The sequence below is a fragment of the Microplitis mediator genome, chromosome 8 (genome assembly GCF_029852145.1).
Source record: "Microplitis mediator isolate UGA2020A chromosome 8, iyMicMedi2.1, whole genome shotgun sequence".
Lineage (NCBI taxonomy): Eukaryota > Metazoa > Arthropoda > Insecta > Hymenoptera > Braconidae > Microplitis > Microplitis mediator.
Window position 1 is genome coordinate 10,997,333 of NC_079976.1, and position 27,680 is coordinate 11,025,012.

At 29.5% G+C, this 27,680-nt stretch overlaps 8 protein-coding genes and 1 long non-coding RNA gene across 14 annotated transcripts in view; 4 read left to right on the forward strand and 5 right to left on the reverse strand.

The window, feature by feature from the left end:
* The window catches only part of LOC130672968 (facilitated trehalose transporter Tret1-like), a 37,273-nt gene extending 32,628 nt beyond the window's left edge, over positions 1-4,645 (forward strand). For all 4 annotated transcript variants that reach the window (XM_057477786.1, XM_057477787.1, XM_057477788.1 and 1 more), the window contains one exon: positions 62-4,645. In XM_057477786.1, coding sequence (XP_057333769.1) covers positions 62-199 — 138 coding nt within the window. In that variant the 3' untranslated portion in view covers positions 200-4,645. The remainder of the gene's footprint in view (positions 1-61) is intronic.
* Positions 1-7,593, reverse strand: part of LOC130672969 (mediator of RNA polymerase II transcription subunit 20) — a 49,383-nt gene extending 41,790 nt beyond the window's left edge. The window contains exons 1-2 of one of the 2 annotated variants that reach the window (XM_057477790.1): positions 7,477-7,593; positions 7,188-7,330 (exon numbers count right to left, since the gene is read on the reverse strand). In XM_057477790.1, coding sequence (XP_057333773.1) covers positions 7,188-7,330; positions 7,477-7,490 — 157 coding nt within the window. In that variant the 5' untranslated portion in view covers positions 7,491-7,593. Of the gene's footprint in view, positions 1-7,187; positions 7,331-7,439 lie in introns of both variants that reach the window. The other variant, XM_057477791.1, reaches the window with a different exon arrangement.
* A 252-nt stretch (positions 7,594-7,845) lies between these two features.
* On the forward strand, positions 7,846-10,137 carry LOC130673755 (GDP-D-glucose phosphorylase 1). The gene is made up of 5 exons (XM_057478931.1): positions 7,846-8,141; positions 8,304-8,584; positions 8,728-8,830; positions 9,382-9,703; positions 9,837-10,137. Exons 1-5 carry the CDS (start codon positions 7,938-7,940, stop codon positions 9,947-9,949), a joined length of 1,023 nt encoding a protein of 340 aa, XP_057334914.1. The 5' UTR covers positions 7,846-7,937; the 3' UTR covers positions 9,950-10,137.
* Positions 9,556-10,998, reverse strand: LOC130673759 (uncharacterized). 2 transcript variants are annotated; one of them, XR_008990935.1, is made up of 5 exons: positions 10,804-10,998; positions 10,206-10,703; positions 10,005-10,125; positions 9,851-9,915; positions 9,601-9,694 (listed from the first exon to the last, which is right to left on the reverse strand). It is a non-coding gene; the product is annotated as an uncharacterized LOC130673759 (long non-coding RNA). The 2 variants fall into 2 exon arrangements; XR_008990934.1 differs by lacking the exons at positions 9,851-9,915; positions 10,005-10,125 and having other exon boundaries at positions 9,556-9,694.
* Positions 10,999-11,023: 25 nt separating this feature from the next.
* Positions 11,024-14,733, forward strand: LOC130673752 (membrane-bound transcription factor site-1 protease). Its single transcript, XM_057478928.1, has 4 exons — positions 11,024-11,255; positions 11,318-13,945; positions 14,005-14,290; positions 14,367-14,733. The coding sequence occupies exons 2-4, from the start codon at positions 11,335-11,337 to the stop codon at positions 14,731-14,733; spliced, it is 3,264 nt and encodes a 1,087-aa protein (XP_057334911.1). The 5' UTR covers positions 11,024-11,255; positions 11,318-11,334.
* Positions 14,734-14,774: 41 nt separating this feature from the next.
* Positions 14,775-17,224, reverse strand: LOC130673757 (replication termination factor 2). The gene is made up of 3 exons (XM_057478932.1): positions 17,009-17,224; positions 16,555-16,938; positions 14,775-15,277 (listed from the first exon to the last, which is right to left on the reverse strand). Exons 1-3 carry the CDS (start codon positions 17,075-17,077, stop codon positions 14,852-14,854), a joined length of 879 nt encoding a protein of 292 aa, XP_057334915.1. The 5' UTR covers positions 17,078-17,224; the 3' UTR covers positions 14,775-14,851.
* Positions 17,225-17,361: 137 nt separating this feature from the next.
* Positions 17,362-20,908, forward strand: LOC130673754 (ranBP-type and C3HC4-type zinc finger-containing protein 1-like). Its single transcript, XM_057478930.1, has 8 exons — positions 17,362-17,689; positions 17,769-17,937; positions 18,023-18,117; positions 19,195-19,445; positions 19,529-19,640; positions 19,700-19,882; positions 19,962-20,204; positions 20,515-20,908. The coding sequence occupies exons 1-8, from the start codon at positions 17,519-17,521 to the stop codon at positions 20,590-20,592; spliced, it is 1,302 nt and encodes a 433-aa protein (XP_057334913.1). The 5' UTR covers positions 17,362-17,518; the 3' UTR covers positions 20,593-20,908.
* Positions 20,618-27,477, reverse strand: LOC130673758 (39S ribosomal protein L10, mitochondrial). The gene is made up of 3 exons (XM_057478933.1): positions 27,201-27,477; positions 22,217-22,729; positions 20,618-20,907 (listed from the first exon to the last, which is right to left on the reverse strand). Exons 1-3 carry the CDS (start codon positions 27,220-27,222, stop codon positions 20,711-20,713), a joined length of 732 nt encoding a protein of 243 aa, XP_057334916.1. The 5' UTR covers positions 27,223-27,477; the 3' UTR covers positions 20,618-20,710.
* Positions 23,078-26,999, reverse strand: LOC130673753 (partitioning defective 3 homolog). Its single transcript, XM_057478929.1, has one exon. It carries the CDS (start codon positions 26,507-26,509, stop codon positions 23,480-23,482), a length of 3,030 nt encoding a protein of 1,009 aa, XP_057334912.1. The 5' UTR covers positions 26,510-26,999; the 3' UTR covers positions 23,078-23,479.
* Positions 27,478-27,680: the final 203 nt, after the last annotated feature.

Below are 27,680 nucleotides of genomic sequence, written 5' to 3' on the forward strand. Positions count from 1 at the left end.
TTAATAGCCCGCAATCTTATCAAATTCCATTATATCTAAACGTTGAATTCTTTGTCTCCAGTTACTGGGTCTTCATGGTGCATTTTGGTTCTATGCTGCCGTAGCGGTATGTGGATTATGTTTCGTGGTATGTTGCGTACCCGAAACAAAAGGTAAGCAACTGGATGAAATGAATCCAGATTACGCACAGGCACGGTAGTACAAGGCCTCCCTCACTGGAGGGCTTTCGAATTTAGAAAAAACAAATAAACCACTGCCAAGTGGTGCTTATCCAAACGAACATGATCCCCGTAAGATTTACACCCCTAATTTATTATCATCAACGACAGGAACAAACGTGGGATCAGGATTTGAATCAGGATCGGGATCTGATTTTTATCCACAGTCACTACGTGATCAATTGGCCGGTATTACCAGGTCTAAATCGTCACAAAGACGTTATCGCTTAACTCGTACATTAACAGATTATTGTGGTATTGTTGTTGAAAAAACTGGACGTATAACACGTAACGTTGGTAATTTCATTCAAACTCACAGATTAATACCCAATCGTAATTATTTTAAAAGAACTAATAAAAATATAAATCATGATATTAAGCTACATAATTTTACAAATTACGCTGATTATGATACACATATTGAAGAATCCAATACAAGATTCTTTAATTCAACGCATGATCAATGGAGCCAAATGAATTTTGTCGTCAATTCAAATATTGAGAGTGAATATCATCAGGAACAAAATCAAACGGTTTTTATTAATGAAATAGAAAGTAATAGTAAATGGTCTCCGGAATCTCAACGTCAAAGACAACAAATTACACGATTTAAACAAAATGATGTTGAATTTTTTAGGCACGGTAATTTAAATTCACGAATGCTCTACTCAAATTTACCGAGATCCAGTAGATTGCGTAATAATTATTTTGATGGGCATTTTAATAATTTTAACCGCAGTTTAACTAGTGCCAAGAGTTTACATGACCTTACAGATGCGGATATTGATAGAGTTTTAGAACGCGATACAACTTTTCATTTGCCGACTAGTATTATGAGAACAAGATCTGAATACGGGAGCACTGGCAGCATGTCACTGTTGGAAAGATATCGACGGTTTTATGAAGAGACCGAGGATGATCGTGATGATAATTATTTAAAGCTGTACCAGAGTCTGTCAAAATTAGATCGCTTTATGCCGAAAGAAAAATACGTCCCGGGAAAAGTGCATTATGAACGCGAATATCGCATTTATGGCAGAGATACTGTCGCACTTATTTATTATAAAACATGTTACTTGTGATGATGGTAATTTTAAATATTTTATGTAATTATTATTATAAGTATTGTAATTTTGCAGCTTTTATTTTTGGTCCTTAGAAATTTAATTTCCAAAATTCTTCATATTTTTTTTTAGCACATTTTAAATTAAGATAACTTGTAAAATATCAAGTTAACATGAAAATTTATAAGGACTTTTTTTGGTAGAGAATGTAGTTCTCTACAAAAAAGTTATCGATAATTTTTTTTGTAAATTTGATACTTTAGTCATAATTTAAATTTGGACTCAATCATTCAAAGTTCTAATTTTTTATCTCTAATATTATAAAAGTAGATCTTTGTGTTAGAATTCTGATTAAACTATCAAAAATACGAAAAAAATGTATAAGAACAATCTTGTAGGAAATTCAATTTTCTACAAATAATGTCTGCATGATTTTTTACATTAGTTAAGTATTTATTGATGAATTTTAATTTTTTAAATTTCTAATGAACAAAAATATAAAAGCTCGCATAATTATCGAATCTTTTAAATGAATAATTTGAAAAAAAATTAAACGCTGGTCGTTTTAACGAATAAATAAATCGTTTGTTTTTAAATATGCTCATCGTTGACAATTACGTCCACAATTATTTGAATAATGCACAAAGCAAAAGAAAAAAAAAATAACTGAACCGGATATTAAGAAAAGGACAAAATAAAAAGAAAAAAAAACTAAATTAGATGATTTAAAAAAAAACAATAAAATATTTTCGCTTTAGCGAAAGGCAGAACTTCCATACATCGTGCCTTCCATAAACAAAAAATGACAATATTAAAAAAAAGAAAAAAGAACTTTATATTATTATAAATAATAATAATAATGAATGTTAAGTGGGCGTTATATCGAGATTCGCGTGAGTCTAGTCGTAAAAAATTTAATAAAATATTAAAAATGTAATTAAATATTATGGGACTCAATAGTAAATGATTTAACGTTTGAAACTCGTATTAACGACTTACTTATGCAGGCCGATGACTTATTAATGACAATACATTTAGCTAAATAGTCTATCAATAAATTATATATGATAATTAAATAATTAAAAAACAAAACGTATATATTTCATATAAAAAAAATTAGATATTAGTATATGAATCGAATGACAATACCAATTGCCAAATTTGATAAATCAAATAAAATTTGTGTTTAAATGACAATATCAAAATTTTCTTAAACGAATTTTTAACTGCCATTAATTTATTTTTTTGTGCCTTTATGTAGTTACTTATAATTAATTTTATATTTTATTTTATAAATTTAATAACTTTACTTAAAAGAGATCTACTTGGAGATTTTTTATAATAAATTGTTTATATCAATAGTTGCTCATATTTATAAATAATAAGTTATTAAAGAGAATGGTGAGTTGCCCTCCGCCGATTTAACGTGCGGTCGCGGGTTCGAATCCACCTCGGTTATTTTTTAAATAAAAATTATTTAAACCTAGTAAAATATTGTTTTTTTTTACAGTAGATCTCTTTATCAGGTACTTCAAATAATAAACCTGTAGTGAAAAATATATCACGAATCAAAAAAATATCTAAACTCAAAATAATGAAATAAAATTCATATCGACAATTAATCTAAATCTTTTTTATAGAATCTCGTACTTAAAAAAAAAATGAATAAATAAATAAAATAGATAAATTTGCATTTATTGATATTAATTAGAGTTAAAGATATAAAAATAAATAATACGAAATAAAACGCATGAATTATTTTAAATGTAAATAAATAGAATTTTTATCTATATACCTTATCTTTATGTAATGCTCAAGGGCTTGGACGCAAATAAGTAAAAAAAAAAAAAAAAATGATAATAAGTTAAATATTTAATAACGAAGATTTAAAAAAAAAGTGTCATAGGCACGATAATAATTAATTTTATAATTATAAAATGCATCTGATCCTAGTATTCCCAAAACATTTTTTTTTAACAAAATCCATTTGCATAGAAAATTTGTAAAATTAAAAATAAATAATTTTTTAAAATTAAATTAGAGATAACAAAAATCTGCATGATGCACTTTTGTGAATTGAATCGAAATTTTATAATAAAAATAATAATATTAAAAATTTAAACCAAATGTAATATGATATGATGGATTTACATAACTCGATAAGTTCAATAAACAAAAAAAAATAAATAGTTTATTAACGAAAGTTTACTCTATCGTCGCTTTAAAATGGAGTTGGGACTATTACCAGACAATAATTAATCTATTTAATTTTTTTTAAACTATACTAGAGTTCGAAAATTACTTTTCAATCATTCCTTAGCTTGATTACAAGTCTAGATGCTTTAATAAGAATTAATTAATTAAATTTAAATAAATAATTTCTATAATATCAAATTACAAAGACGACTCTCTTCAATTTTAAAATATTATTGTTAAATTAAAACTTTAATTAAAATGAATAAATATTTTTTCTTACTATTTAAGTGATAAAATACTCAGACTCTAGTATAATTAAAAAATTAAATAAACAAAAACCTATCAAATAGAAAATAGAAAAAAATTCCGAGCTTCTATACTTTAGACTTAAATTCTAAGTAACTTAAAAAAAACCTTGACAATAATTATTAATTATGAATAATATCATTGCATTTATTATTAATTATATAAATAATTGAATGGTGTGCTGGTCACGAATTAAAATAAACAAGGATAAGATTTAAACGAAAGACGAAAGATAAATGTATTTTCCAAACGATATTTAAATTTAATTAATTACATATATGTAATAAACTATATAAGTAAATGTGTATATATATATGTATACATATATATTGTCTAGCTTCGCTTGCTAGTTTTAATATTTTTGTAATGGAGCATAGTCGTAGTTTTTAAAAAAAAATCTGAATTATTTGAATTTACTATTTTAAAATTTTATTACAGAAAAAAAAAATAAAAAATTTTAATTTTTAATATAAATATTAATTATTGACGTGATTATAATAATTATAACTATAATTATAATCTAAAGCAACACCAAAAAAAAAGTAAAGAATTCAAAATTATAAATTTATCTTTGAGTAGCACAAAAGTAGTACCGCCGGTCTATTAAATAAATATTTTGATTATGATAAACTGAAAGTGAATGTTTGTGACTTATATTATTTGCCAGTATCGTTAATTATTTAATAATTGATAATTTATTTTAATTGTACTTAATTAATGAATACATGAATCAAGGATTGAATGATTATCAATTTTTGGGTATAAATGAATTTAAATTTAAATGAAAGAAAAATAAATATATTGATAATAGATAATTATTTTAAAAAATGTGTACTGTATTGTGACATGTATAGTAAAGTATTTAAGACAAAAATAAATAAATTTTGTTTATAAATTAAAAAAAAATTTGTTAGTTTTTTTGAATTTACTGCTTATTTATTTTTAATTCCGATTGTAGAAATTTTGTCCTAACGACTAGTTGATATACTGATCGTATGAAAAGTCAAAAATTGTTTGATTTTGCAATCCTATACGATAATTATATTTAGAAAAAACTGAGCATGTTTAAATGATAGATTGACATGATATAGTAAGTATACTATACTAAATATATTTTAGATTTAGATGCAGTATTATTAAATCATATGATTGGTGTGTGATAACACGACAACTGGTACAGAACGGTGTAAACTGTATTGTTTGTTTATTGTAATAAAGATACTGTAAGGCCGTTGAAAAAGTCCGTATATTTATATTATAAATTTATTTAGAATGGTAATAATGAGAAAAAACAACAAGCAATTGTTAAAATTATAGTATAGTGAAAAAAAGTTTATGTCAATTATTTTAAAAGAGTATGAAGTATGGTGGAACAGTTGACGGCTAATAAAAATTAGCTACTGGTCTGAGCTGATTGAAACTCGAAACAAGTTTAAGCCAATGACTGTGTGGCGCGAAATGATTGACACGCATAGCTATTCGCAGAGAAATGTAGAATCCCTGATAGCAAGACTTTCTGGTCAGAAAGTAAGGTCAATTAGTTGCGATCGAGTTGACGACAATTTGTGACTTTGTAACTGTTGACTACAATTTGTTACCAATTTTTCTGGGAAAATCGAAGGCAACTTTCCGTCAACTAATGGAATGCCAACTTTTGCGACCTTTATCAGAAAGTTGGGGGCCAGTTGCCGTTATTAAGATGGAAATGCCATCCATAAGTTCCATAAGTAGAAATGCCAATTTTTACGGCCAACTTGGTCTCAAGTTGCTGCACTAGCTTGCTGCCAGCTTGGCTATCAGGGAAGGAGGCTTCAAATACCTACACATTTTCGTTCCAACATAGCAAAGCATTACTCTGTTAAATAGCACAAAGCTGAACGCAAAAATTGGCATTTCTATAAGTTGACGACAACTAGACGCCAACTTGCTGAAAGTTGCCTTCAATTTTCTCAAAAAGTTAGTAACAATTTGTAGTCAATAGTTTCAAAAGCTGAAAGTTGTCGTCAACTTGATCTCAACTAATTGACACCAACTTTCTGACCACAAGGTCTTGCTATCAGAGTTTGTGTTTATCTGTTGAATAAGTACCGACCGTCGTAATTGCCCTGATAGTCACTCTAAATATAATTGCTCAGCAAGTTCTGCAGTGAAACATTTTTGGCTAACTTAACGACAAGTTTCTGGCAAGCCTCGGCTGGATAATACTTGCGTGCAAGTTGATGCAAATCAACTGCTGTCATCTGAATGTAATTTGATACAAAAAGTTGCCGTCAATTTGAAATGAAACTTTCAATCAACTTAACGTCATTGTCTAACAGTAACACTTGTAGTCAAATTGAATTCAAGTTACAGACAATTTACTGTCAACTTAAAGGTAACTGTTTGCCCTCCCCAACACTTTCCTTTAAATTGGCTTCAGAATACTGCCGTAGCTTGAAGTTAACTGCGGTTAAGGTGGCTATCAGGGTGTACTTTGTTGATGATAAAGTAATTTTCAAATGATAAATTGAAGATAGAAGGAGATAGTTACCCTGATAGCCAAGTTGGCGGCAACCTGGCGACAATCTACTGCCGCGGCCTGTAGCCAAGTCGACCGCAAAAGCTCGGCAAAAGTCGGCACTTCCATAAGTTGACGGTAACTTTCCGAGAAACTTGTCGACAACTTTCAGCTCATGTAACTGTTGACTACGAGTCTACAAGTTGCTCAGAAACTTGGCGACAAGTTGCGGCTGTAGATTGCCGCCAAATTTCTGAGCAACTTGTAGTCAACAGTTACACAAGCTGAAAGTTGTCGACAACTTGTCGTCAAGTTGGCCGCAACTTATGTACACCAACTATCTGATCAGGCCTGATCTGTACACCAACTCTGGCTATCAGGGTATATGACGCGTGATGAAATTTGACTGGAATTTTGGAAATTTTCCTGTCATTTATTTGTAAATTATAAATTAATAATAGATTGTGAAATTTTTATTTCAATTTATGTAATTTAGAAAATTTTGATTTTGAAATTTTCACAATTTTCCGATTTAGATTTTAATTATAACTATTATTATTATTATTATCACGCTAACTTTTTTAAAAATTGATTTCATTTCTCTAAAACTGACAAAAAAAATTGTGATTCAAAATTTTCATAAAATTAAAAAAAATTTTGACTGAAATTTTTAACAAATTGCCTCATAATAATTTTTATTAATTATCTACCTTCCCAATACTAAGCTAATTATTTATTTAACAGTTATTAAATAAAAAAAAAAAGTTTTGAATTTCAAATCATCAAATAAAAAATAAGATAATTGAATAATTAGTTAGGTTTTAAGATAAAAAATGAATAAGCAAATAATAAATTTTACACTAAAAAATAATAATAATAATAATAATAATAATAATAATAACTTACCGAGCTGAGGAACTGACATATAAGTTTCACAGTCAACTAAAAATTGTCCAGATTGAACTGCTCCGAGTGCAAGAAGACGTTTTGTTAAGAATTCAATCATCTGAGGCCCAGTGCGATTTTCCGTCATCGGGAATTGTTGCAAACTAAAATAAAAAAAACAACAAACAACAAACTTACAATAATAAACAAAAAAGAAGTGACACGTGCGTCCGAGCAAATTACTGACAGTAATAAATTATAATAATTTTCTACCTTATAATTATGATTATTTTTATTTAAATTAACTTACACAACAACTCCCATGTTAATTACAAGCTTTAAATAAACAAAATCACGATAAAATTGAAAAATTTTTAGGTTTTGCACGATCACGATTTTTACACGAGAAAGGCCGGCACGATACTGGCGGCTCTATTGGCACCAACTCAAAGCTCCGTTTTTAAAAAATGACGCTCATTTAAAAATCGCGGGAATTTCAAACTTTAAACAAAAACTTGATAATTTATTTTTTTCTTTTAAATAATATAGTAATCAGTTATCTCATCAGTATTTATTTTAAAAAATAATGATATTTATACAGTCGATTTAATAATTAAAATTTTTTTAAATTATTTTTTTATCAAAACGTAAGGTGGCGTTCGAAAACAATCAGCTGTTTTTGACATTAGTCCAAGTGGTAAATTTACCAACAATTACTCCAAATAAATTTTATTTTAATTGATAAATAGAAAAGAAATTAATTAATTAATTATGAATGAAATCAAAGATAAAATTAATTTTAATTACAATCCAAGTGAATTTAATTTTGTAATTGATGATACTGATGATAAATCAGAGTTTGATAAATTATTAATTAAGAAATGGGAGTACGCTCAAAATAATAATATATTACGATATAAATTATCAATTAAAAAATATAAAATTTTAGAAGGAAAATATAAATTTTTAATGCAGGTAATTATTTATTAATTATTTAAATTAATTAAATTTTTAAGTCTTGAGATTTTTGTTATTGTTTAATATTTTTTAATACAAATTTTATTAATTCGTAGTAATTGATTAATTAATTAAAAATCATTATTATTTAATAATTCATTAATTAATAATTAATCTCAGCTTAATTTAGATCGAGCTCAAAATCGTCGGACTCCAGAAAATATAACGTCACTAAAAGCTCAATTTGATCCTGATCGTTTTAATTTCACAAAAATAAGAGATGAAGAAATTTTATTTGATCTATCAGGTGGTGATGGAAATAATGTAATTGCTGTTAATGTTAGTCCTATTGAATATGGACACTGTTTATTTCTATCAGACCGTTTAAAATGTTTACCTCAAGTTGTAACAAAATCAAGCCTTAGACAAATTATTGAATTATTTTTACTCAGTAGATCTCCGTAAGTAATTTTTTTAAATCAATTAATAAGTTAATAATTAATTACAGTGTCACTGTTATAATTATTTTAAGTCTTAAGTGTTAAATTTGAAATAATGAATGAATTTAATTTTGTTTATTAAATAACTATATTTAATTTTAAAGATATTTACGAGCAGTATTTAATGGATTGTGTGCATATGCATCAGTAAATCATCTTCATTGGCATATTTATTATTTAAAACACAAGATGTTACTTGAAGAAATCGTAAGTCTTCACAAAAACTAATTAATTAATTGAACTAGATAAACAACAACGTGTCAACCAACACAGATGTCATTTTTAGAAAAGTGCGTTCAAAGATTTAAAACTATTTTAAATTGAATGCATCTCAAAATTATCCGAGCACAAATCGTTTCTATGTGATTTATTAATCACTGTCTAAGAAAAAAATCTAATAGTTTGAAGATTTAAAATAAGCAAATCCATTATAAATGAACTTCAATTCTGTACTACGAAATATAAAGTAACCAGTCTATTTCTCAAAACCGTTTCATAAGACTTGACTCGATTTTGGAAAATTACTAATTATACTTAGCTCTTAAACCAGATTGATTTAAAGTAACTTGACACTTTATTTCTGAAGTAAATACAGCAAAAATATTGAAACGTAAAATTTTTAACTTGTAATACGATAAGTTTATTTATTATTTTTGCAATAACGGTACAAAAATTAAAAAAAATTACTTTTTAGTGGGTTGACAAGTTATTGCCTATCTACGTGCAATTAAATTAATTAATTAAATAATTATTTTTAGAAACTAGAAAGTCTTATTGAACACGTTTATATTTTAAAAGACTATCCAGCCCGTGGATTCTGTATCAAATTATCTTCATTCTCAAATAATCTAGATGATTTTGTATCAAAAGTATTTTTCATAATAAATTGGATGCAAAATAATTCTATAGCTCATAATGTAGCGATAACACGTGCGAGATCTTTGGATCGAGATCAAAATGAAAAAATTTATGACGATGTCCGTGTTTACATTTGGGCTAGAGAAATGGCTACGGGAATTAAAGATACTAGTGGATTTATCCCAGCAGTTTGTGAATCCTTTGGACATTTGTCTATAAGAAGTAAGTAATTACTTTGTTATTATTATTATTATTATTATTATTATTATTATTATTATTATTATTATTATTATTATTATTATTATTATTAATTAATTAATATATAAGTATTAATAAATGATTTGATTTTTTTTAGCTGAAGAAGCTTACGAAAGTTTGACAGAAGAACAAGTTGTCAAATGTCTAGAAGACGCGATTTGTCCATTTGATTTTGTCTGTAGTAAATTAAAAGAATTATTAATAAAATAAAATCCTATTATATTTATTATTATTTTTAATTCAAAGTTTACAAAATTATTTTTACTTTTCAATTGATCAATTTACTAATTCAACAATTTGAATGTTTCAATGAAAGAGTCAGTTGTCATTAGAATAAATTGATAAAAATATTTACAAAAAAAATTACTAAAAGTTCATCAGGTTCACTGTAATAATTTTTTTTTTCCATCAGTATTCAATTAATAATAATAATATTCTTTACTTTTATATATACTGTACAACTTACGTTTTTTTTACAGTTTTTTCTTATTCTTAGTTTAGTCATTTACATTGATTGGTATCATTCATCCCTAATTTAGCACTCTCACAATCATTCTCACTTTATTTAGTGTAATTTGGTCCCTGGTTTTCTCGGGAAGATTGTACTATACTTATAATTACTCTAATTTTGACTTGGTACTGACTAGATTTGTTTCTTTTTTTCAAATTTCCTTGTGCAATCTATAATTTCTCTGCATGGTTTTCCTATCCCTAGTTCCCTCATTCTCTCTCTTGCTTGTTCTGTTTGCTTGGTTTGTGCGAATTTCTCTTTGATTTTATTTGATAATACGTGATCTATTTTATTGTGTGTTTCTCACAGCCCCATATATGTTCTATTGTTTTATCATGATTTAATTTTTTTTATTTAAAAAAAAAATAAATTTTTGAATATCCGCTGCCTTTAGCACCGTAATTAGTTGACCTAATTTATGAATTCTTTTGTCATTTTTTTTCTTTAATGCTCCTGTAATTAATGTAAGCTGTTAAATTATATTTAAATAATTAAATAAGTAAATGATTATGAATCATAAATTTCTCATCTTTTTCTAAAATTCAAAATTTACCGCGCAATTTGAAATTAACGCAATATATCATCATGAAAATTTGAAAACTAACTACGCAATAATAAAAATAATTAATTATGTCGATTAAAACAGTATCTACTACACAAAACTAATTACCCATTTTTTTGTATATACACAATAATTAAGACAATTAACCTAAAATTTTATTTATAAAATTTCGTCGTTTGTTTTTTTTTCTTGCTTCTACTCCTTTCGTCTCTCCCTGCAAGTGTCGCTTCGCTCGCATTTTATTTATTTCAAAAAAACTAAATAATCATGTAAAATGAAGGAATTAAAAAAAAAGTAATTTATTTATAAATAATTTATGGGTCCGTGATTGTAATAAAAAATGTTTCGGTCATCAAAGGCTGAAAATAATAACAATTCAAAGCGAAAAAAGTTAGGCTAGAATTTTAAAGCTGAATTCTGCTTTGTTAATTATTTATCTAAATGTAAGTATTCAATAAAAAGATAATAAATAATTTAAAAAATAACTTGAAAAAAAATTTTTTAGGATTAGATAAAAAAAATATGAAAGGATCAAGTATGCGATGGCTGTCACTGTCACTACTGATGTTCATCCTGATGAGCAAGGGATCAACTAACGATGACAATAATCATCAAGCAAATAATGTCACTTCAGCAATAAAAGTTAAATTTACTTCTCGAGTGGTGCAAAACGAGTACATCGTTGTATTCAAAGGCTATTACAAACCTAGCACGCGGTCTAGTTACATCAGCGCAGCTCTGACGTCTTCTGGAATAGCCGATTGGCGAATAATACCACGAGATAATCTCGCAAGTGATCATCCAAGTGATTTTGATGTCGTCATGCTTCAGGAAACTCAAAAGTACACGGGATTAGATGCACTGACAGAGCATCCTCTGGTTAAGCGAGTGACACCCCAGCGCCTGGTCTACCGAACGCTTAAATACGTTAATGTGAGTGAGTTTCCTCAAGAAGAGGTTGCTAATATTCCGGAGTACAAAACATTTAAGAGAAAAATAAACAATTTTAAGACCAATGAAAGTTGGATTGAAAATCGGCACAAGAACCGGAGACTCATGAGGGCTATTCCTAAACAGATAACTTCTGTACTCCAGGTTGACGCGCTCTGGAAGATGAAAGTTACTGGTCAGAATGTTAAAGTCGCGGTATTTGATACCGGACTCGCGGCAAGTCATCCACATTTGAAAAATATAAAAGAGCGGAGTAATTGGACAAATGAAAAAACTCTAGGAGATACTCTAGGTCATGGAACATTTGTTGCTGGAGTTATAGCATCGTCTTCTAGAGAATGTCTAGGACTAGCTCCAGATGCTGAGCTTCATATCTTTAGAGTATTTACAAACGAACAAGTGTCTTACACTTCGTGGTTCCTGGATGCTTTCAATTACGCAATTCTATCTAAAATAACGGTACTGAATTTAAGTATAGGAGGCCCAGATTTTATGGACCACCCGTTCGTGGACAAAGTTTGGGAGCTGACGGCCAATGGAGTGATAATGGTTTCGGCAACGGGTAATGACGGGCCTTTGTACGGGACCCACAATAATCCTGCGGATCAGATGGACGTAATTGGAGTTGGTGGAATCAACTGGGCGGATAAAATCGCGAGTTTTTCATCCCGCGGAATGACAACCTGGGAACTACCCAATGGATATGGGCGAGTTAAACCAGATCTTGTAACTTATGGGTCAGGAGTTCGTGGATCCGCGTTGAAAAATGGGTGCCAATCTTTGTCGGGTACTTCAGTAGCCAGTCCTGTAGTCGCGGGTGCGGTTGCGCTTTTAGCGAGTGGTTTTATTGGAGACGCGCCTAAGAATGTTAAAATAAATCCCGCGAGTATGAAGCAGGCATTACTAAGTTCCGCGCGCCGGTTACCAGGTATTGGAATGTTTGAACAGGGCGCGGGTAAATTAGATCTGCTACGCGCTTTTTATTTTTTGAGATCTTATACTCCACAAGTTACTTTGAGTCCAAGCTATATTGATCTTACAGAGTGTCAGTACATGTGGCCGTATTGTACCCAAGCGATTTATTACACCGCGATGCCGACAGTTGTTAACGTGACAATAATAAACGGACTCGGGGTCTCGGGTCACGTGGCCAACGTTACTTGGCATCCGTATCTAGGAGAGGGAAATGGAGACAAAGTTGATGTGTCTCTGAGCTTCAGCGACGTGCTGTGGCCTTGGTCAGGATGGTTATCAGTTTCCCTGACGGTACCAGAGGCTGCTGGAGACTGGCAAGGTACCGCGCATGGACACATCAGTTTGACTGTCGAGTCTCCTAAAACTGATACCCTAGATGACAAAGAAGTTGATGATGAAGCTGTCAAGTCTACTATCAACTTACCTCTGAAGGTAAAAGTTATTCCAACGCCTCCTAGACACAAGCGATTGCTTTGGGACCAGTTTCACAATTTACGTTACCCCCCAGGTTATTTTCCCCGGGATGATCTTCAGGCGAAAAACGACCCGTTGGATTGGAACGGTGATCACATTCATACAAACTTCAAGGAAATGTATCAGCATTTAAGAAACGCGGGTTATTATTTAGAAGTCCTGGGAACTCCGTTTACTTGCTTCAATGCCAGGAACTACGGGACTCTGCTGATAGTTGACGCAGAGGAGGAATTTTTTTCAGAAGAAATCATCAAGCTGAAGAACGACGTTGAGCTTGAGGGATTGTCGGTTGTAGTCTTCGCAGACTGGTACAATGTCACCGTCATGCAGAAAGTTAAGTTTTATGATGAGAACACGCGGCAGTGGTGGATACCCGACACTGGTGGTGCCAACGTTCCTGCGCTCAACGACCTTCTGTTCACTAATTGGGGCGTCGCTTTTGGAGACTCTGTAAGGAATGGACAATTTACTTTAGGACAGCACACTCCAGTTACTTTCGCTTCTGGGACCACAATCGCGCGGTTTCCTGCTACGGGGACGCTTCTCTACGTAGAGCTAAAAGACCAAGGAGAGAAATTACTCAGCACTGCTGGAAGTGGGGAAATCTCGTCTTCAGTTCCGGTGATGGGATTACTGAAGCCAGAAGTTGACAAGTTGGATAGCTCTAGTGATTCAGGAAAAATTGTTGTTTATGGAGATTCCAACTGCATTGACGACAGTCATTTGAAAAAACGTGAGTATTTACAAAAAATATATTTTTTTTTAAATATATAAATAATATTTAAATTTCAGCTCCATGTTTCTGGATGTTGGACGCAATCTTAGAGTACACTGCAACAGGAAACGTTCCTACAATTTTTAACGACAAGACTCAGACTCAAAATCAAATTTCCAATCAAGTTTCGACGAATCTTGAAATCGGAAAACTCCCGTCCCGGATGCAAGGAAGTCAATTGCATCGTCACAGCAAAGTTTTACTGATGACTGAAACCGATGGAACTCAACGTTTACGACCTTTACCATCATGCCCGACTACTATTCTTGCCGAACCTAGTCCACTCAATGAATCTATTCCCACGTAAGTACTTCCAATTAATCAATCAATCAGCAATCTATCAATAAAATAAATAAATAAATTAATTAATTAATTATAGAAATTTATATAAAGTCCAAAAACTTTTATCAGTCGAAGAACAAGTTGATGCAGTACCTCTATCCCCAGATGCGGACCCTACCTGGTTGCTACGCCGTCGCGGAGGTACGGGATACAACTCCCACCCTCAGTTCAACCTGGAAGTTGAGTCGACGGACATTGAACCGGTTCCTACGAAATACTCTCTGTTTTTAAACTCCTGGACATTTTACTTAACGATGACAATTATTATCATACTGTCCTTGACGTTGTTAAGAAAATTACTATCGAACTGCCTAGGAAAACGTCAGTTAAAACGTAAAAGAGTTATGGGCCGTCTTCGGCGAATTTTACAAACTTTAACTGTATCTAGAGTGCCTCAAATGTAAATTATAAATCAAAATGGAGATTAATACGTATTTTGTTATAATAATTGTTTAAATATTAAATAATTTTTATTTATTATTAATTTATTTATTATTATTATTAATTAATATTACTAACTACTTAATTGTAAAAGGGATTATAGGTGACCCAGTGAGCTTTCGTTTGCTCGGCAGCTGATTTGTGAGAAGTAAAAATACTTTTAAGTACTTCAGAAGCATTTGGATCCTTGGCGATACTGTAATCGTCTTTGACTTTATTAAAAGCTGGATCTACGGGCTCGTTTAATTTATTTGACGAACTAGTTCCAGTTGAAGATGAAGTTGAAGTTGAATTTTTTGATACTTTACTTGTTCCAGCTTTTTCTTTTTCATCCTTCTTCTTCTTTTTATCAACACCGTCATCTTGATTTGCTGCTTCACGGCTGCGTTTTGACTTCTTTGATTTCCTCGTCTGCATATTTTGTATCATTAGATCTAGATCATCAGCTTCTGCGTTCAGTACCACGATGTCTTTGGACTCAAATGGAACTTGGCAACGGTGACAAGCCTGAAATTTATTTTAATCAATTATTTAAGTAATTGAAACTATGGTAATGGTCGATAACTGGAGCTCCATTTGTATTTACTGAACAACTATTAGATTTTTTACATAACATTAGATAAATTTCATCAATATGTAACGGATTAATCAAAATTTTTTAATTATTAGATAACAAACTGCATTGTTTATGGAGTAAACATAATTTTATCTCATGGTTCTGTTTTAAAATTTTGAATTGTAAACGCACAATGTAACATTGAATGTTAATGAATGAATTTGTTGTTAAGTAAACTATCGATACTTAAGTCATATGTTCAAAGTGTAATAAATGTTATGAAAAGTGATAGTTTCGTTCCAAGTACACTGACGGACTCATCAGTAAGGCTGATGTTGACGTACTCTGCCTTAGACTATCTTTCTATTAGTACGACCTGAGTCAAAACACTGTAGCGAGCTTCAATGCGTTCGCCCGGCAGTAACTGAAGGTGGATAGTAACATATTACTTGCATTTACTTACTTATACTTCGGTATTGTATACTATTATAAAGCGGTAGAATAACTAAAGTATGTCAATTTAAACTGTTCAGTTTGTTATTTATTGTAGTAAACTTTGGATAGACCTTTCACGCGCCACCGCCCATTTTACAGGAATAAATAATTATATTATTTATGATGTGAAATTGACAATTCAGAAATTTATCGATACTATTTTTTAAACCAAGGGTACAAAGATTAAAGCCACTAGTTTCAATTTTTATTTCATCGTCTTGATTTTTTTCAATTAAGTCCACCCTAAAAATCAGCGGATTAAATGAATGAATTTATGGACGTGAATATTTCAAAACTTTGAAAATAGGCGGAGCCGTAAAACATCATCATTACCTTATTTTTTAAAAATTATAATACTTAATTTGATTAACTGTTAAGTAGATCCAACTTTAAAATACTTATTCTTTTAATTACATATAAAATCAACGCACTTTATAATTACATAGTACTGCATACTACACGCGATTAGTGGCTCCAAAGCCAATTAATTAAATAAACATCAAAATGTCATTTGCTGCCAGATTATTTATTATTTTTAATTCTTTAACCATCAAAATTATTTTTCTCTTTATCTCATAAATCGTCAACTTTTTTTTTATCGTTTAATTTTATTATTTTTTTAAAATTATAATTTTGATTTAAATCAGTTTATAAATATCAACATTTTAAAGCTTTTACAGTAAACGATTAGCCAATAAAATAATTTTACAATAAATAAAATAAAAATACTTACAGTAGATTTAACTTGTTTAAGAGCACGTTCACTCATCACACACCCGCAAGTCCATGGGTAGCAAAACTTGTATTTGCCATTCATCTCCAGCCCAATAATTGGACAAATAAATGGACTCTTGGCTTCGTCTACATAGCAGTCACCTTTCTCAGCCTTATTGTCATCATAAGCAGGATTAGGGGTCAAGTTAAGTGTTTTAACGTCTTTCAAGCTCTTAATATGGACAGCAGTCTCTGGCAAAATACTTCGATCAAGCAGTCCCTCGATGACAGCTTCCTTGCTATAGAGTTTTCCAAGTCCACAGCTCACTATCGGTTGTTGAAGTGGCATCTGCTTTATTGTGCAATGTCGCCATCTAAATGCTAGTTCTGAATCCTTGTCTTTCTACAATTAATTAATTAATTAATCAATTTAAATATATAAATATTGACAAAAATATTTCAGGTTAACTTACTTGTTCAGGTTTTTTTTTCAATCTCACCAGCTCATCCCGACGTGGAATAGTTCCACCATCACAACCCATTTTAAATTAATTATTTATTTAAATTATTAATGATATCAACTACACGTCAAACTTCAAAACGTCTAGATCTAGATGTAAATATTAGTATAGAGATAAAGAAAAAATTATCCAATTTTATTGTCTCCTTTTTCTTTCAAAGAATCGATTATTAACATAAACTGACACCTGTAACTGATCAATGAAATTACAATAATTTTTTTTTATGGCGCTAGTGTACTATTCTACAAGAAAACAGAAACTATACCAAAATATAAAAGCCGGGAAATAATACTTTGTTTGCTACTTAATCTTAAAAATGAGTAAGTCCCAAGAAACAAAATACGACCGTCATTTGTTTTGAATTTAGTCAACACATTATCGGGACGATTAACGACTTGTATAATTTAATTACATTATTTAAATACTAATTACTTTAAAAAAATTTGTTTTTAAAAATAAAAAATGTCGGAAATAAATAAAGAACCAGAAATTATAAATAATCTTAATATTGCTGATAATAACTTGATACAATGTGAAGTTAAAGCTGATGACGCTATAAAAATTGATGATAACACTGATACCAAAAATCTCGAAGTAAATTTATTTACTGAGGAAAAATCTTTAACTCTGGAAGTAATTTATATTATATACATATGTATATATTTTTTTTTTTTTTTTTGTTAAATGCACTAAGTCTTAATATTTTTTTTAGATTTCAGAAAAAGCGACTGTGGCTGAGCTCAAAGATGAAGCTATCAAGCGATTTAATGTTGATGTGAACGAACGCTGGGTAATTGGCAGATTGTTGACGGATAATGATCTAACAACATTGCAAGCGCTTCAGGTTTCGGGATCGATTTCGTTGTTTAAATTAAGTTCCGGTACGTTTTTTTTTTTTTTTTTTTGTTTTTTTTTTTCAATTTTATCTGAGTGTTTATTTTCAAATTTTTATATTTTTTTTTGCAGACAAAGATAAAACAAAAGTCGAAGATCAGGACGAAGTTGATGCGGTTCCGAATAAGTTCGCAGAAGCTGAATCAGTTCTAGAACAAGATTTAATGGTATAACTAATTCTTTATATCAAATACATATATTAGACTGATTAAAAAAAATCGACGATTTTTTTTTTAAATCCCGCATTGATATCTCTTCCGAGTACCGAAAAAAGGCGCTTGTAAAAACCAGAACTCTTAATTTTGATATTTAGAGGTTGCGCATCGCAGTTTTATATTTTCCATTTAAATAACACGGAAAATAAAATTTTGTTTTTTTAGGATTTTTTAACTCACAAACCATTGAACGGATTTTTATGTGCAATGAATATTTTTGTAGGAAATCGAACGCTTAACAAAAAATATATCTTATCAGTTTTTGATAAATCCATCTGTTCAAAAGTTATTTGAACTTGAAGTCAAATTCACAGTAAATTTTGATATCTTTTTACTTTTCCGGCGAAACTATCAGACTTATCTGACTTCAAATTCAAATAACTTTTGAACAGATGGATTTATCAAAAACTGATAAGACACATTTTTTGTAGAGCGTTCGATTTCCTACAGAAATAGTCATTACACATAAAAATCCGTTCAATGGTTTGTGAGATAGAAAATTCTAAAAAAACAAAATTTTATTTTCCGTGTTATTTAAATGGAAAATATAAATCTGCGGTGCGCAACCTCTAAATTTTAAAATTAAGAGCTCTGGTTTTCATAGGCGTCTTTTTTTTGGTATTCTGACGATATTTTAATGCGGGATTTATAAAAAAAAAATCTAAATTTCTAAAAAAAAAAAAAATTTTAATTATTAAGTATATTAATTAATATGAGTGTGAATGTAGCAGACATCAGATCAATTTAAAATTCAAAATAAGTAGAGTAAATAATTAAAAAAATAATATTTTAAAAAATGCACTTATTAATTTTCAAATTTTTTAATTGCGCATTTTATTTAAATTTAATTTTATTAATTATTTACTCTATTTATTAATAATTTTAAATTTGTCTGATGTCTGCTACATTCACACTCATTAATTAATTTCTTTATTTAATTTAAATAAATAAAATTATTGCTCGTACCAAATAATCCTAAACTACTTTACTTTAATTACTATGATAGTAATAATAGTTCAATTATTTCAGGTAATTATTGAAGGTGAACGTGAATGTTTTGAAGATGGAGGTGAAGCTGCAGCTTTGCCGGTAGAATTTTTAACAACAGGAGTTAATAAACAAAAAAATAATTGTAGTTTTTCGGTATACAGTGAATTGATGAAATTAGAAGAGTGTGAAATTGTACCGAATTCAGAATATTTTGAATGTCCTATTTGTTTTGACTATATTGAACCATATAGCGGAGTTGTTTTACGTGATTGTTTACATGTTTTTTGTTGGTAATTTTTTTTTTTTATTTAATTAAATTATTAAAATTTAATTTATTTTTTTTTAAATTCATAAATTAAATTAAAATTACTAGGGAATGTATTAAAAGTAATGTTAAATTAAACGACGATGTTCAAATTAAATGTCCTTTTGCTGACAATGAATATGCTTGTGATTCAACATTACAAGAACGTGAAATCAAAGCCGTAAGTAATTAATTAATAAAAAATACAAAATTATTGTCATTATTATTTTTTTTTTAAAGTTATTAGGGGCAGAGTTGTATGAAAAACATTTAGAAAAATCGTTAACACACGCAGCATTAGAAGCACATGATCAAGCGTTTCATTGCCGGACCGTTGATTGTAATGGCTGGTGTCTTCGTGATGAAGATGCTAATCATTTTTTGTGTCCAGTTTGTAGTTTAACAAATTGTCTCACTTGCCAAGTAAATTATTTTATTTTAACGATTGATTAATTAATTAATTGATTGATTGATTGATTGATTGAAATTATTAATTTTTCAGACGATCCATGAAGGACGCACGTGCTTTGAATACCAAGAAGACATCAGACTTTCAAAAGATACTGACGAAGTAGCGAGAAGAACAGCTGAAAAAATTGAAGAAATGTTGAGAACAAAGGAGGCAATGGAATGTCCGAATTGTGGAATAGTTTTGATGAAAATTGATGGCTGTGATGGAATTAATTGCTCCATGTGCAAGACAGCCATTTGTTGGGTAACCCGCGGACCTCGATGGGGACCTAGAGTGAGTTTAATTATTTAATTATTAAAAGAAGGATTTAAAAGCCCGTAATTATTTTTCTAAAATTTGAAAAATAAAATTTTTTAATTAACTGAATTTTAAACTTATGGAAATAAATTTGATATTTTTTATTTTAAAATTTCTTGGATATAACAAAGTTTTGAAATTTTTTTAATTCAATAGAAAGTTCAAAATGCCACAAATTTTTATTCAAAAACATTTTGCATAAATAAAAGAATAAAGTTGTAATTTCTGTTCTGAAATAAATCGTACCAATTTTATTTAATAAATATTTAAATAATTTTTTTTTTAGGGTAAAGGAGATTTATCAGGAGGGTGCAGATGCGAGAAATCAGCTCCTTGTCACCCCAACTGCCGCAATTGTCATTAAAAAGAAAATAACAAAATCTCATATATTATATAAATTTTGTTTACATAAACAAGTTTATTGTAATTTAATTAATAATTACATTACCAATAATAATAATTAATAATTAAAACCCTTGAGTTTATTTGTCATTTTGTTCAGTGATTGATTCTAATCTCGATACTAAAGTAGAAGGATGATAATTAATTTGCCTGCATAAATTAGATCCAGCAGCTAATTGAAGTGTTTGAACCAACGATGCACGTGTATCATCAATGTTCATCTTTCCATACTTGACGAAGTCATTAACATTTAAGAAGACACCATCAAGAATACCGGCTGTGAAAAATAAATTATTTATTTAATTAATTAATATAAGTAATATGACGTAGATAAGCAATAACGTGTCAACCCCCAAAAAATTATTTTTTGAAATTTTCGTATCAAATGATTCCTCAGTAACTAAAAAATTTTTTTCGAGTAGTTTAGCGTTAAAAAAATTTTTTTAAATCATAAAATCAGAAAAATTGTTGACGTAAATTAATTATACGCGATAAAACTTTATGCAAAATCGAGTTAAGTAATTTGAGTTTAGGTACTAAATTGCAGAGAGCCATTCATTCATTCATTAGAATACAAATTAAAGTAATTTGGTACGTTATTGCAAAAATAATAAATAAACTTTTCTTATTACAAGTTGAAAATTTTTTTTTGATTAATTGTTTACGTTAAAATAATTTTGCAGTAATGATTTTAGCAATACAGTGTCAAGTTACTTTAGATTAATTTGATTTAATTTGGAGTCAAGTCTTGTGAAACATTTTTCAGAATTAGAATGGCTATTCTACATTTTGTAATAAAAAATTAAAGTTCATTTTTAATAGATTTGTTTTGTTTGAGTTTAGATCCTTAAATTATTGTACACTGTAAAAAAAAACCGGTGTAAGTGCACGCTATTCCGGTGTTGAATTTATCCCCGAAAACGGTGTTAAAAAAAAGTAGTTTTATTATTGAAGTACCAGAAGTCGAATTGTATTTTAATTTTAAAAAAATTTTATAGTGTCAGAAATTTATGATACGGCAGATTTACTAATTTATAGAAAAATTCAAAGAATATTTGTCCACAATGACATGTTAATGTTATTGTGTAAAATATGGGAAACAGATTTCCATGATTCAAAAGTAACTTGGCAAAATAAATCAGCGAGAAAAATAAAATAAAATTATCAATGATTAATTTATCATCTTTAAATCAGTTATTCCCTCATGAAAAACATCAGTTATAATAAAAATAATTGTTACATTGTTCTTAAATATTTTATATGATGAGCGATCAAAAATTTATGCAATTTGTTCAGTTTAGTAAAAATAACATTGGCATATTATTTTTTTTCTGTTTTGTAGATCTTAAAACACTTATACTCACACCCTCATACTACGATCGGAATTAATTTGCTCCGCATGTTGACCGTTTCTATTTGTTTTCGATTTGATAAAATCACATAGAAGCAATTTTTGCTTGAATAATTTAAATAAATTTAATAAAAAATAGTTTTAAACCTTTAAACGCAATTATTTAAAAATGACGTTTATGTTAGTTGTCAAGTTCTTGCTTATCTAGTTCAATTAATAAATTTAATTTAATTACCCATAAGAATCATCTGCGGAGTCTTACGTAGACTTTTAATAAGAGCAGGTACATTAGGCTCAGGAGAAAATACAAGCATTCCACTAGCTTGAAGCAAAGATAAAACGGGTTCAAACTGCGTGTTGTTTAATGCTAATTTGAAAATAGAGAACCCGAAGTTCTTGAGGTACATGTTTGATTTACGAAGATCGACGTTAAAATCAAATTCATCCTCAGATTTTATCGAATTCTTGTGCATGAAAGCTATCATGCGGGAATTATTGAACCAGTTTAGACATTCGCGGGCAATTATAAGCTCATAAGGATGCGGCTCTTCGACGATTTTTTTTTTCTTGTTTATATTTTCACAGAGCTCCCAAATTGGTGTTGGTTCTCGTGTTGGCTTGTAAAATGGTGTTACGTATTTATGAACTATTGCTCGGGTAAAATGCATTTTTTTTGGCTTCGTTATATTTATTTTACCCCGAAATCTTTTTTGAACCATGTCAACTTGTTGGCGGATATTGAGAAATCCTGAAATTAATTTTTTTTTTTTTTATTAATTAGAAGTTTAAATTTCTAAAATAATTAATCTTTATTAATTATTTTTAATCGAAAAATTAATTTAAAAATAATAAAGAAAATTTTTAAATACAATTATTATTTTTAAAGCATAAAATTAATTAATTTAATAATTTACTTGATTTGAAAAATTATTTTTAAAATAATAAATATTTTTAATTAAATTACCTTAAAATTAATTAAAATTACCTGAGACTTATTTATGAAAATAAATATATATTCGCAGTTAAAGATTTTTAATTTAAAAATAATGAAAATAATTGTAAAAAATAAAAATTAATATGACAACAAAATTAGTGCTAAAAAAAATACGTTTTTATTCAATAGTTACATGATTGCATGTACACATGTATAATATTAAGTCCAGTAAAAAAAAAAATAATAATAATAATTATATACACTAATTTCATTAAGTCGATCAATACTAAAAAATTACTTGTCTTTTATTAAAAGTCCATTGGAATTATTTTCTCTATCCATATATTCAATATATAATATAATAATATTAATTACCAATTAATAATTAATGTATATATAATAATAATAATATATATAAGGCACTTTGGAACGGTTTCATAATACATATAAACATTTCTCTTTATACCCTAGTGCATCAACACATTTATAATAATTATTTAATAAGTCTGTCATTAAATTAAACATTAAGTAAAAAAAAAAAAAAAAATGAAAAATAAAAACAATTCATTGAATATAATTGATCGTTCCGCTACAATAATTGCTATTATCTCTTGTATCAATATTCTCTCCAAAGTTTAAAGATTTACGATTTTTTACAAATCGTAGAATTGATGATTTCATTCCTTTTTTTTTAGTTCGTTTATCTAAAGCTGAATTAAGTGATGCTTGTTTAACATCACCACGAGTATTTGAAAACCCGCCTTCTTCTTCCTTTCCCGGATACTGCTGCTGCTGCTGATAATAATAATGCTGATGCTGTTGATTCTGGTGTTGCTGCTGATCATCATCGACAAGCCAATGCTTGCGCGCTTTATTGTTACCAGGTATTGTATAAACGTACTCAGTATTTTCCATTGATTTTTTTTCAAAACGTCTACGTGTTGCTTCAAATGATGATGATTCAGTAACAACTCCAGATCCTGACCCTGTACCAGTTCCAGATCCTAGTCCTCCAGTACCTGGTCCCGATCCAGATACGGATACAGGTCCACTGCTACTATTACCAGATCTAATATCTAAATCTCTTGAAACAGCAGCCACTGAAGCTGCTACTGAAGCTGCAGCAATAGCGGCTGATGGTGGTTTAGGTTCATCATCAGAAAGTGATTGATAATCATTACTTGAATTTTTACTGTCTTTATCTTGACGTAGTTTTTTATTACGTTTATAAGTGTCTGTATTTTTGGCATCAAGTGTAGCATGTCCTTTTTCTGACATACTCTGTCTTCCAATTGCATCTCGCGTAAATTTATTACTCGATACTGATAATTCTTCTAATGAAAGTTGGCTATCATAAGTTGGATCATCAGTATACTGACTTTCTTTATCAGACGCCCGCTTATCCTGTGAATCTTCAAGTAAAATATCTTCTGCGCGTTGAAATAATTTGTGACCAATAGATTCGCGCCAGGTTTTATTTGTGGCAAGACAATAACTTTCATTACGTATTGAATTTTTATTATACTGATCAGTAAGTCTATCAATAACTGGATTCCATGGCGATACTGAAGACATTAAATTACCATTATCAACAATATCATTGTCATTATCATTAAAATTGTCTCTATCTCTATCTCTAATTCTAGGTTCACTTCCTCTTGCTACCGCTGCTGTAACTCCAACTCCTCCTCTTGCTTCTCTATCATCTTTATCATCAATATAAATACTGTTTGCGGTTTCAACTTTACAAGAACCCAATCCCGTTATCAGTTCATCTTGATAATTTTTATTACGATCAAAACTTGGTGATGACGGCGACGATGATGAAACTTGTCTAGCAACTTTTAGACTTATTATACCCGTTGTTGCACTCTTGCTATTTATCATCGCTCGTCTTAATGTATCCATAGCTGCTGAATTACTAAGTCCTAAAAGTGACTCACCATTTATCTCTAACAATTGATCATTGGTCCTAAGTCGACCATCTCTAGAAGCAGCTCCACCGTGTAAAACACTTTTTATAAATATTCCTAAATCAGAATTTGAATTTTGATCATTTGAAGTTTTTCCTTTTACGCTAACACCAAGTCCAGCTTTTTCTGAATCATAAACTGGAATATCTAAATCAAGATGTTTTACTTTTTTACGTGGAGATGATGGTCCTATTTTTTGTGATTCATAACATTCAATTAATTTTTCAGTTGATTTATTAACTGGTGATGAATGCGGTGTACTCCAAGATCTTGGATTTGATTCTTGCTGCTGCTGCTGCTGTTGTTGTTGTTGTTGCTGTTGTTGCTGCTGCTGCTGCTGATGACTAACAGTACCAGAAGTCAATTCATTTAAATTACTCGTTGAAACTTCTTCCTGCCTTGAAACAATCATTCTAACTTTACCACCAGGTGGTATACTTCGTAAAAAAGCAACAACTTCATTTTGGCTTTTGCCAGTCATTTCAATTTTATTAACTTCTAATAATCTGTCACCAGATCTAAGTCTTCCATCTCTAACAGCAGCACCTTTAGGTAATATATTTTTAATATAAATTGGCATATGTCCACCAGCAGGATTATCACGTGTCGTAACACTAAATCCTAATCCATCACTACCTTTGGTCAATTCTATTTCAATCATTTTACCAATTTTTCTTGTATTTGCACTTTGTAACAAATTATAATTTGACTGTACTTTTATTTTATGATAATTATCATCTTCCTTTGGCGCAGATTCACCACTGACAATTTTCTTTGCTTTAATAATTGAAATTTTTAAACAAGGATCATTTGTACAAGATCTTAAAATTTCTTGAACTTTTTGGAAATGTATACGCAATAAATTATGACCATTGATCCTTATTATTTTATCATGCAGATCAATACGACCATCTTTAGCAATTCTACCATTTGGATCAATTTTTTCAACTCTCAGTCCTTGATCATTTCCTTGTAAATCATAACAAGGTACAACGTGAACTCCCAATTGTCCTGGTTCATTTTTAATAATTATTTCCTGAACCTCATCCTGAGTAATTTCAAATGCCGCCTTGGCATCCTGACCCAATGGTTCCCGTCTTCTGGACTCACGTGGTAATGACAGCGCCGAATAAGTTGTCAAATGAGGGTCACGTGTTGACAACGCATGCATTGACAATCTTTTAACACTCTCTCTTTTAATGTTACTCATCGTACGATGATCATTAGCTCTATATCGGATCGCACCATCTTTGTCATCATTGAAAAAATCTGGACTATTAGTACCAACAGAACTAGCACCATCTCCAACATGATTACTGTCCCCACCATTAGTTATTGATAAATGAGCAATTATTTGTTCACGGTCATCAGCAACGTCACACAATCTGTCATCTGGATCTAGTAAGCCTCCACCAGTTAATGATGACAAGCTAGTTATAACTGGTCCCGTATCTGTTGATGATGGTGGTGCTCCTGTTCCTGTTACTCCAGATGATAATAATTTACCAGTTGCTTTACGATATCGTACAATTGCTTCGTGCATAAGTTCACGTACCAGGAGACTCCCATCACCACAGGGCACCACAACTCGTACATTGTCAAAGCAAACTGTCACCTTCATATTTTCATATTACAATAAATACTTATTTATATTTTATTGTTATATTATATTAAATATAAATATTTATACTTGCACTTGTACCCGTTATTTTTTTAAAAATATATTTTTATTGTGTCACGGAATTTAAGTCCAAGGTGCTTCGGATAATTTATTATTCTAAACGTTGTATGGGTTTTTTTTTTTTAATGAATCACTGATATTGCCTGCTGCTGCACGACTTCCATACTAAAATACACATATTAACACCAACACGCGACCCTAACACTCATAATCATAAATTATACATACACCAACATATATACATATGTGTATTTGAAATTTATTTATTTATTAATAATTATTTTTGTTTTTATTAATTATTATTCGTTTAATTTCTAAACTTATTTTTTTTTTTAATGAACCACTTGATTAATTTTTTTTTCAAATTATAAAACTTAAACGTGAATTACGAGACGCACACGCCGTGGCCATTTTGTTTTTTTCAAATTCACAGTCCGCGTTTTAAAATTTTTTAATATACAGGTACGTGGAAATGAAACCCGGTGAGAATAAAAATATATATATATAGATATATATAGAGCGTTATAGATTTGTAAAAGCTTAGATTTTTGTTTAGGTTAGTATACGTATATATATATATTTATTTGTTTACGTATTATTATATTAATTATTAGAATTGATTTATTCTTACCTCGTGATGATGAGAGCGCCATTATAAAAATAAATTGTTTACTATTGTTATATATTTTTTTAACTGTAATTCAATATAATAATAATATTTTGTTGCGGGTGTGTGAGCTCTGCATCCTTTTTTACTGACGAGTCCGGTGTTCCTTGTTTTTATTGGGATTTTATTTTATTATTTTTATTTTTTGTTTTTGGTTTTAATGTTAAAGATTTTTGAGTAATAATTATTTTTTGTGATAAAGTAATAAATATTTTTGTTAAAGGGAAGAGTTTAATTAGTATATGGGAATTATTTTTATTTAGGTGGAAATTTTTTGAGGTATTGATTTCATTGACGCCTGCGCGTCGGCGGGAAAAATTCAAATTTTTTTTTGTAAATGGCAAAAATAAAATTCATGAAAAGTTATTTTTTGAGTTATGTAATTGTCTGACAATTTAAATTTACAAATAAAATTCTTTTTTTTTAATTGTAATTTAAAAACTA